Here is a 10,541-nt window from a genome sequence, read left to right as displayed (position 1 = left end):
ATGGGCTCCTGGGCGTACATCGTGGTGGAGCTGGCCATCGCCGTGCTGGCCATCCTGGGCAATGTGCTGGTGTGCTGGGCTGTGTGGCTGAACAGCAACCTGCAGAACGTCACCAACTACTTTGTGGTGTCCCTGGCGGCAGCTGACATTGCCGTGGGAGTCCTCGCTATCCCCTTCGCCATCACCATCAGCACAGGGTTCTGTGCCACCTGCCACAACTGCCTCTTCTTCGCCTGCTTTCTCCTCGTCCTCACGCAGAGCTCCATCTTCAGCCTCCTGGCCATCGCCATTGACCGCTACATCGCCATCCGCATCCCACTCCGGTGAGCTGGGCGCTGGGGGTGCCGGGTTGCCCCTCTTCCTCGGCATGCCGCCTGCCGGGGTTCACATCCATGAAAAGGGTACTGGTGCCAAGGTCTGGTCGGTGGCCGGCCAGGGTCAGGGTGAACCTGGGGTCAGGATCTGGTCTTTGATGTCTGCGTGTTGCGCCGGGGACAGCTCCACGGGGCTCGCTCCGGGGCTGCCCAGGGCTCGGCCCATGGCCAGCAATCACGCCAATCCAGCTGATCCCTGTGGGCACAGGGCCCTCTGGCCCTCCCCGGTCTTCCCCAGGCTATGTGGTTGAGGCTGCTGCTTTGGCTGTTGGCAGATGTGTGTGGCCCGGGCGGAGCATCTGGGCCATTTGCTCCTATGGCGTGGTGCTGGGGTGGGCGGAGCGCCGCGGGAAACCACAGGCCCTCAGCGCTAGAAGCCCGCCCGCCCACGGCTCCTCTGGGCCCGCCGCGCAGTTTGCACATTAGGAAAATGACCCAGAGAGGGGAAGTGACTTGGCTGAATGCCACAGTGAGTCACTTGGACCAATATGCAAATTTTGTGCTCCTCAGGTCAGGGAGTGCTCACGGTCTTGGAGCGCCTGTGTGCTCAGCTAGTGGAGGGGGTTTTTCGGGTGAATCTTTTGTGAAGTGATTGTGTAAATGAAGACTTTCCCTGAGGCTGAGTTCATTGTGTGTGTCCACCACCTACCTGGCCCTGAGGGAAGCTAAGAAGTACCTCCCACCCCTGGAGTGGGGAGCGGGGAGGGGACCTCCTGCCCCACCTCCTTGAACCTGCCTCGGAGGAGCGGGGTTCCACAGCCTGGGTGGCTGCAGACCCTGAGGGAGGTCTTGGAGGACCAGGGTGCCTGGCCCTGTGGCGGATTCTCCCGCACAGGTGAAGCGCCTACCTGTGGAGCAGGCCGCAGCAGCCCCGTGCCGGCAGAGCGCACCCCAGCGGGCAAGAGGAGCAGTGGGAATTTAGAGTCTCAGACCCAAGGGGGCCCTTGGAGGTCATTTCCTCTCATCTTCTGGATGGACAAATGAGGCTCAGAGAAGGGGGCAAGCCCTCAGGGCCACACAACGAGTTGGCAGCGCAGTCGGGACTAGGCCTGGGAAGAAATGTGGCCTGTCACCCACTGCAACTCCAGTCTTTGGGAAACAGAGTCACAGGGTGGCTCCAGGCTCCCAGACCTGCACCTGGCCACTGCTGTCCCATGGGCTCAAAGCGGGAAGCAGGGACCCTCCTCGTGCCGCTCAAAGGAAGGGAAGAGCCTGGGCCCGTGTGGCCCTGTAGGGTGCTCCAGTCACAGGAAGGCTTAGGACTCTCGTCGAAGAGGGGACGCTGGCCAGCCTTAATAGAGGCCTGGCCTTATAGTGCAGAGCAGAGACCAGAGTCCAGGCTCACTGAGGGACAGCTCAGAACACAGGACCCCAGGCAGACTAGAGAGCCGAGCATTGGTGTCGACTTTAGGGGACAGGCTGAGCATGAGCTGGGAACGTTCAGTGGGGAAGCAGAGACGTCGCTTTCACTTCCTTCCCTGATTCAAAGGGAGACAGTATTCTAGGGAGAGATTGGGGCTCAACTGAAAGTGTCTCAGCTTCTTTTTCTTATCTCTGTATTCTGAGAGTCAAGAGAATGATTCCTGATATAGGGACTATGGGACATGCTGTGTGACCAGAAAAAGTCAGCTGTCGCTCTCTGGGCCCATTTCCTCATCTGCAAAAGGGGACAGGCCTGTCTTCCTGAGCTCACGAAGGTGGTGTAAGTGTCCAGTGAGCGGATGGGAGTGATGGGGCCAGGAGGAGGGAGGGTTGGTGGGATGCAGCAGATGGAGATGCGGCTCTTTCTTGAGCAGCTGGAGTTTCAGAGCTGGGTCCCTGAGTGGAGCCTGGGCCTGCCCCACCCCATCCGGATCCCCAGTTCCCACGGTCTTCCAGAGCAGGACCTAGTCCCGCCCAGACCCTGGCTGTGTGAGCAATGCTTGATAAAGCTTCGGAAGGGTCAGCCTGCAGCTCTTGGGTCTGGGAGTCGTTAGGGATGACGGGTGCTGCTGCCGCTCAGCCCCCGCCCCTCAGGCAGAGAGCTGCAGAGAGCTCCGCAGTTTCTCCTTTGATCTGCACAGCCCTGCACTGTGGCCTGGGCGGATGTTATGACCCTTGCGTTACTCACGGGGAGGCCAGAGCAGGAGAAGGAAAAGTGTCTGCTGACTCGGGGGGCTCCAGGGCCCTTCTTGAAGTTCCAGGCTCCCTTGGGTCCCTCCACTTTCTCATTCCGCAAGGGCCCTGAGTGGGGGGGCAGGGGGACGGAGGGGGGGCGTGAGGTGCCGGGGGAACGAGGTGAAGGCACACGAGTAGCCGGAGCCCCTGGCAGTGCTGGAGCCCCTGTGTGACTCAGGCTGCCCACTCCTGCCTCCCCCGTCCCCTGCCAGCTGGGTATGTCCCCTCCTCTGCAGGGCCACGCAGTTGGTGCATTTGGCGCTGGCGCTCGGAAGAGTCCATCCCCTGACTGCTGCCCTGCACATCTAGCCCCAGACCTTTGTCACTCACCCTTCATCTCTCTCTCTCTCTCTTTCTTTCTTTCTTTCCTTCCTTCCCTCCCTTCTTTCCCTCTTCCCTTTCCTTCCTTTCCTTTCCTTTCCTTTCCTCTCCCCTCCCCTCCCGTCCTCTTCTTTCTTTCCTTTCTCCCCCCTCTTTCTGTTTTTAGACTTTTTATTTATTTGAGAGAGAGAGAGAGAGCACAATGGGGGCGGGCAAAGGGAGGGGCAGAGGCAGAAGCAGACTCCCCACTGAGCAGGGAGCCTGATGCGGGGCACAATCCCAGGACCCCAAGATCATGACCTGAGCCGAAGTCAGATGCTTAACCAGCTGAGCCACCCAGGTGCCCCTCTCTCTTTCTTTCTTAAAAGAATTTAGTTTCAGAAAAATCTGTGCTCCTTCCCAAGTGCAGGGACCCTGGTGGGCTACGGCAGGGTTGAATCAGGAAGCCAGTGAGAAGCAGCCTGGCCAGAGGCAGAGATGGGAGCTCTCGGTATCCCCAAAGGACGGAAAGCCTAGGGTGAGAGACTCTCCTGCCTCTCACATTAGCCTCTGGTGAGCGCTCGCTCGCCTTGGGAAACAGGCCACATGTGGGAAAGCAGTTGGTACAAAGACCCGGGGTGTATGTGATGAATCACCCCATGGGGACAGAAACCAAGTACCTGCCTTCTAAGGAGGGCAGGATTGGGAGAGAGGGCTCCCTGTAGGAGGTGATGCTAGATGGGTCTTATAGGATGGGTATGTGTGGGGACAGGTGTAACAGGAATGGGCGAAGCCTGGACAAAGGCCCCAAGGAAGGAATGAATATGTGGGCTCTGGGCCAGGGAGAGGTGACAGGCAGAACAGGAGGGCAGGGAGGGTGTGAGGCTGGCTCAGGCCTGTCTGTGCCCAGCAAACAGTTTGGGTTCCATCCTTGGGTCAGTGGCTCTTCACCTCTTAGATCACTGACTCCTTCGGACAGTTTAGGCAAGCTCCACCCTCTCTCAGTGGAGGGTAAATGCACACGAAGCCCCACCTGGAGTTGTGGGTGGAATTCTTGGATCATAGAGTGAGCCCCCGATATGGGTAATGGGGAGTCCCCAGGAAGGGGCAGCCTTTGAGCTGGAAGACGCAGGGACGCAGAGGTGCCTCCAAACGTGGTGAGCAGTGCTCTGGTGCCCGCTCCCTGTGACGCCTGTGGGCCCCCGGATGGCAGCGTGTTGTGCTGGGTGCCTTTGGCACCACTGACACTAGACGGTCTCTGCCTGCGGCCCAGGAGGCCAAGATGTGCCTACCATCAGTCATGCACGCAGCCCAGGGGATGTCCCTGGGCCAGGCTGTGGCTTGGCTGTTATTCCATTTGGGCCCTAATGCTGTTCCAGTTCCCCGGGGGCCTGGGTCCAGGGCTCTCAACCTAAGGACTTTTCTTCTGAATAACAAATTAATCTGTTTGATGTGTGTGCGGATGTGCACGTGTGTGTGTTTAAATAAATTATTACCTGCACATACTAAAACATCAAAAAGGAACAACAGGTATATGGTGAAAAACTGTCCCTTTTGTCCCCTGCCCTACCTTCCATTCTCTTCCTGGAAGTCAGTGTTGGGAATCTTCTCAGAGATACTCTTTGCATGCACGGGCAAGTGCTATTAACGTGTTTGTTTCTGTCCCCACAAGGGGCTTTCGTTTTAAAATGCAGCACCAGACTTCCCCTCATGGGTCCTCTTGTCTGTAAAAGTAGACAGTTGGACAGACCAGCGATTTTCAAACTGTCCTGGAAGCCTGTGGGCTGGGCCCTGGCGTCCCCACCACCTCATTCATTCGGTAAATATTAAGCCGCCTCCCTTCCTCACCGGCCTACTTCTGTGATTGCCTGGGAGCGTGAGCCAGAAGGTCGGCTGCTGGGGGACAATTTGGAAATCCCCAAAGTAGGTGGTCTCCAGGGTCCTCTCTACCATCCCTGTAACTCCTTGCTTCTGCTTGGTTGCGCCAAATGCCAGGAAGCTCACTTTGCCTGAAGCAGCCCCTTTCTTGCGTGCGCAGCTCAGCTGAGAAGTTCTTACTTACCTTCACTCACAACCCATCTCTCTGTAATCTCCACACCCAGATCTTACATTCTGCCCTCATGGGACAGTGCTCACAGGCCCTGGATTCTTAGTCCCATTTTACAAATGAGGAAACTAAGGCTCAGAGATGCACGGTGACAGAACATGGCCAAACCAGGAATGCACCAGTGCTGGAACTCAGGGAGGGGTACACTTTTCTCAGGAAAAATACCAACATTAAAATAGTCTCCTATTCAATGAGATTACAGAAATTATAATTTGTAGAGTACTAAAAACAGTGCCTGGCACACAGCAAAATGCTGTATAAGTATTAAGTGGGGGGGCGGGGGGAAAGCCCGAGACTTTGTGTGTGAAAGTCCAGAATAGGAAACAGGGCAGCGTAGGCTCTCTGTGGCTTGGTGGAAATGGTCAAGTCCATGACCCTCTTCCTGCCAAGCCCTGTGCAGGCACCCAAGCCCCTGCTAAATGGGGTCCAGGGCTCCCAAGAGTGGCCCTGCCCAGTTACTGTTTGGGATTCGAAACTGACGTGATTCAGAGTTGACACACTTACCTTGGCCCAGGGTGTTCTGGGCTCCTGAAACATCCACGGCAAGTCCATTCCTCGCCTCAGGCTTCAGTTTTCCTATCTATAAAATGAGGTGGTTGGATTAGATAGGAGGTCAGAGGGCACCAGATTTTTTCCCCTTAATTTGAATTTGCTGACAAAATGTAAACCACAGGCGATCTTACCCAGAGAATCAGCTCCTTGGCCCCTTCTGAGATCTGGCAGCACTGGCAGCATATCCTGCCAGGGCGGCCAGGGGCTGCGCAGTGTGAGCTGTCTCTTGTACACACGGTCAGTGTCCTGCCAGCCTGCCTTACACACTTCTTAGCTGTAGGCCCACGGTTGCCCTCCATGGACTGGATAGTTTCTGGGGATGCTTCCCATTCTGGAATTAAGTAACGGGCATCTACCACGTGTCCCTGTCTCAATGCTGGTGACGCAGAGATGGGTGCGGGAAAACCCTGCCCCCTAGGCGCCCCTGGCCTCAGGAGCCCAGAGAGTAGAGATTAGCTGCTCCTGGGTAGGGAACTTCTTGGGGAAAATATCTAGCCTGAATGTGAAGAATGAGTAAGGTTTACCAGAGAAAGGGGAGGGCAGTCTGGTGTCACCAGAATCCAAACCATTAAACAGACGGTCATTCCCTCGGAGATCACTGAGGTCACCTTCTTCAATCAGGGAGATGGTTTTTGGATTGCCTATTCTTTTTTTTTTTTTGAGAGAGAGTGAGAGAGAGCGTGCATGTGCAGGCATGCATGGGGGGATAGGGGAGCAGAGGGAGAGGGAGAGAGAATCTTTTTTTTTTATTATTATTTATTTGACAGAGAGAAAGAGACAGCCAGCGAGGGGGGAGTGGGAGAGGAAGAAGCAGCCTCCCAGCAGAGGAGCCTGATGTGGGGCTCGATCCCAGGACTCCAGGACCACGCCCTGAGCCGAAGGCAGATGCTTAACGACTGAGCCACGCAGGCACCCCAGGAGAGAGAGAATCTTAAGCAGGCTCCCCGCCCAATGCAGAGGCTGACATGGCTTGAACTCACGACCCTGAGGTCATGACCTGAACCAAAATCAAGAGTCAGGTGCCCAACTGACTGAGCCTCCCAGGTGCCCCAGACTGCCCTTCTTTTAATAAAGTCTATGCCACCTTTTCTGTGGGCCTGGGGTCAACTTCCTGGCTGGTGGATCAGGTCAACACCCTGAGTCTGGGACTGAGTCCGGCTCTCTAGAGTCCTGAGTGATTTCAGGCAGATTATTTTTCCTCTCTGGGCCTCAATACCTCATGCAGTTCTTTCTTCTTGAATGTTAAGACTGCTATATAAATGTTAAGACATACTGATGTCGTGTCTCTCCAGAGGGCTGTGGGTGAATTTGGAAGGGAGAGAGGGTATTTTGCCCAGGACCTCCACCTCTCCTTGGGGGCTTCTGGAGACCTTAAGTTAAGTGGGGACGGAAGAGCATGGAGTGCAAGAGACATGAATCGTCGACAAGTCTGATCTGGCATGTTCTGCCCCCAGGCATTGAGTCTACACTCCTGACCCATTCCCACTCCAAGGGGAAACTCACTCTAGCATCAGCTAAGACCAACATGGAGGTGATAAGTTCTTTCACTTATAAATTCCCTCAAACCGAACTAACAGAGTCCCGGGAATACTTGTAAAATGATTTTGGAATCATCTGAATATCTATGCAGTGGTTTCCTTTCTAGGGAGCCTGCTCTCCTGTGAGCTCCTGTGGGAGAAGGCAGGGCTTGGACCTACCCTGAACAGAGGAGGATACTGAGGCTAGGAGGCAGGAAGTAACTGGTCCAAGATCTTCCAGCCAGTGGATGGGCGATAGGGTGCCTCTCTGGGTTTCTGACTCTTGGCCCCACCTAACCTTGGTTTTTCAGACCTCTGATGCCAATCTCCCTTCCCCAGGTACAATGGCTTGGTGACTGGCACCAGGGCCAAGGGCATCATTGCAGTCTGCTGGGTGCTGTCGTTCGCCATTGGCTTGACGCCCATGCTGGGCTGGAACAACTGCGGTCAGCCGAAGCAGGGCCGAAACCAGTCAAAGGACTGCGGGGAGGGCCAGGTGGCCTGTCTCTTTGAGGATGTGGTCCCCATGAACTACATGGTGTACTACAACTTCTTTGCCTGTGTCGTGGTGCCCCTGCTGCTCATGCTGGGTGTCTACGTGCGGATCTTCCTGGCGGCTCGGCGACAGCTGAAGCAGATGGAGAGCCAGCCTCTGCCGGGGGAGCGGGCGCGGTCCACGCTGCAGAAGGAGGTCCACGCCGCCAAGTCGCTGGCCATCATCGTGGGGCTCTTCGCCCTCTGCTGGCTGCCCCTGCACATCATCAACTGCTTTACCTTCTTCTGCTCGGAGTGTAGCCATGCCCCACCCTGGCTCATGTACCTGACCATCATCCTCTCCCACACCAATTCTGTCGTGAATCCCTTCATCTACGCCTACCGCATCCGTGAGTTCCGCCAGACCTTCCGCAAGATCATTCGCAGCCACATCCTGAGGCGGCGGGAGCCCTTCAAGGCAGGTGGCACCAGTGCCCGGGCCTTGGCAGCTCATGGCAGTGACGGGGAGCAGATCAGCCTCCGCCTCAATGGCCATCCTCCTGGGGTGTGGGCCAATGGCAGTGCCCCCCATCCTGAGCGGCGGCCCAATGGCTATACCCTGGGGCTGGTGAGTGGAGGGAGTGCCCACGAGTCCCCTGGGGACATGGGCCTCCCAGATGTGGAGCTCCTCAGCCATGAGCTCGAGGGAGCATGCCCAGAGTCCCCTGGCCTTGAGGGTCCCCTGGCCCAGGACGGAGCAGGCGTATCCTGATGATCCACCGAGTTTGCCCCTTCCTACAGGAAGGAAATCTGTCTTTTTGGTGGATGGAACCAGTCACGTTGGGAAAAGAGTGAATGTGTCTGGAGACCCTTTTCATGGCCAGTTCCCACTTTGGACTGAGAGAGGGAGCCCTGGCTGGAGCAGCATGAGGCCCAGTAGGAAGAGTTTGGAGTCCGAGGAAATGGACATTTCGTGTTGGGAGGCCCTGCATCAGGTCAGGGCCACAGCACCAGAGCATCTTGGCCAGGCAGGGCCTGGTAGCCCACTCTGGAAGCATCTAGCAGTACCACCCTGACTTGGCAGCACAGCTGTGGCAGCGCAGGCTGGCCAGCCCCGAGGCTGGGTGGGCAGGGAGGGTGGCTCCAACAGGCCCCCTCCCACACACAGACCACCCTCTCCAGACCTTCAAGGGTTCAGGAGCTGCTGTGCCCAGAGGTGGCGTTTTTCTTTTTTTTTTTTTTTTTTCCGGGAGAAAATGTTAAGCGTGAAGAATACCTTTTTTTTTTTTTTTAATCTTCCTTCCCTGGTTGCTGGGTCTGTTGTCAGTCCTGCTGCTAACCTGGCTCCGGGAGGCAGCCCAGGGAGTCCCGGGCAGCCCTCTCTGGCGACCATGAGCTGCCATGCACTTCTTACACTATCAGTCACAGGGCCATCTTTTGGGGCCACAAAGCTGGGCTCAAGGACGGGAACTTGTAATGGAATGCTGCCAGACTGTGGGCTCCGGGGAGGAGGTCAGGACTGGCCCACCGTGCGGTGTGCCTGGGTAGCTCAGAGCTACCCAGTCAGAGGCCCTATCTAACTGCCTTTCCTTCTGAAGGGAATGTTTTTTTCTGAGATAAAATAAAAATGAGCCATGTTGTGTTTTAAGCTTGTCCAATGAGAATGGTGTCTGTGTTCCTTTCCCCATTCCATAGCCAGGCCTGGCACACGTGTATATGGGTGCGTACTGCATGTGTGAGAGAGTGTATGCATTTGTAAGTACAGACAGACAGAAAGACAGCCTGCCTGACCAGGGGTGCCTCATGGGCTCCCGTCTCCTGAGGGAAAAGGCTCCCTGGAGGCACCAGAATCTGAATGCCCGTGAGCAGCCCCAGACCTGTGTTCCTGTGAGAGGGGGGCTGTGGGAAGAGGGGCTCTTCCCAGCTGCTCTCCCTCCAGAGGCCATGACCCCTCAGCCCTCGGCATTCCCTCAGTGTGAGGCGTGGCTCCTCCCTCCCTCATTGCTTCCTCAAGTCCTCTGAGAGGTCTGCCCTACTCTCCCCCTGCCCTCCTCCACCCCTTAGCTGAGAGGCCACAGAGGGATCTGGAAAGAGAGAGAGGCGAGGATTCAAGGGCCTTTCCCTTCCCCTGGAGTCACCCCACCTCCTGCTCCCAACAAAGAAACTAGAAGGTTTCCTGCTCTGAAACCTGTCTCTGGTGCTGTCATCCTTCCATGCTGGACAAGTTTGGGGCCCAGGGGGAGGTTAGCAACCTGCTGCGGGCCGAGGGCCAGTCTGGTCTCAAGTCTCATAGGCACACTCAGGCGGGGAGGGGGAAGGGGTGTTAGAACTTCACAGGTAACCCTCACACAGCCCTGGGGGCCCCGTTTCACAGATGACTGAACAATCTTGTTTGAACAGAGAGGTTAAGTACTTGCGCCAGGTCACATAGCTAGTAAGTGGCAGAAATAAACTTAAAACCCAGATCTGACTATAAAATTCACGCTCTCATGATGAACTATTGCAACCAAACCAGAAAGTATGAAATAATACCAGGTCCCCAACACTGTGCGTCCGCAATGAAACATTACAACTACATTGGAAGCACCTGACCCCTCCCATATTATTACCCTGCTTCCTACACCTACGAACGCCCCCTTTCCTAGGATTTCCTTTGGTTCCACTGCACGTCTTTATACCTCTATTCCAGATGCATATGCATTTCTAAGCCAACAGATTTGCTTTAGGCTATGTTTTACAGTTACATCAGTCGGAGGTCCTCTAGACCAGCTGCGCAGAAGAGATTCTTAAGGTACTTTGAAAAGTACCAAAGCCTAACCCCGTCCCCCAGAGATGCTGGGTGGCTCCATGCAGGAGTCCCCAGGGGTTCTTACGGACAGCCAGGGCTGAGAGGCGCTAAAATAAACGCACAAGCCCATCCTTGGCCACGCCAGCTTCCTCCTCTCTCCCACACACTTTGGTCTGTGCTGACCCTGGGCTGGGGGTAGAGCAGTGCCTGGGTTGTGCCTAAGGAGGCCAAGAGCATGGATGCTGTTGGTCCTCATGACCAGTTGGTGGGAA

The 10,541-nt window shown here is 56.0% G+C and overlaps 1 protein-coding gene across 1 annotated transcript; it reads left to right on the top strand.

Moving 5' to 3' along the window:
• Positions 1-9,139, top strand: ADORA2A (adenosine A2a receptor). The gene is made up of 2 exons (XM_045802475.2): positions 1-323; positions 7,347-9,139. Exons 1-2 carry the CDS (start codon positions 1-3, stop codon positions 8,251-8,253), a joined length of 1,230 nt encoding a protein of 409 aa, XP_045658431.2. The 3' UTR covers positions 8,254-9,139.
• The last annotated feature ends 1,402 nt before the right edge of the window (positions 9,140-10,541 follow it).

This window comes from Ursus americanus, chromosome 30 (assembly GCF_024610735.1).
Source record: "Ursus americanus isolate L20-20 chromosome 30, mUrsAme1.1.p, whole genome shotgun sequence".
NCBI lineage: Eukaryota > Metazoa > Chordata > Mammalia > Carnivora > Ursidae > Ursus > Ursus americanus.
The sequence above is the reverse complement of the archived record's forward strand: the minus strand, read 5'-3'. Positions and strand labels throughout refer to the sequence as shown.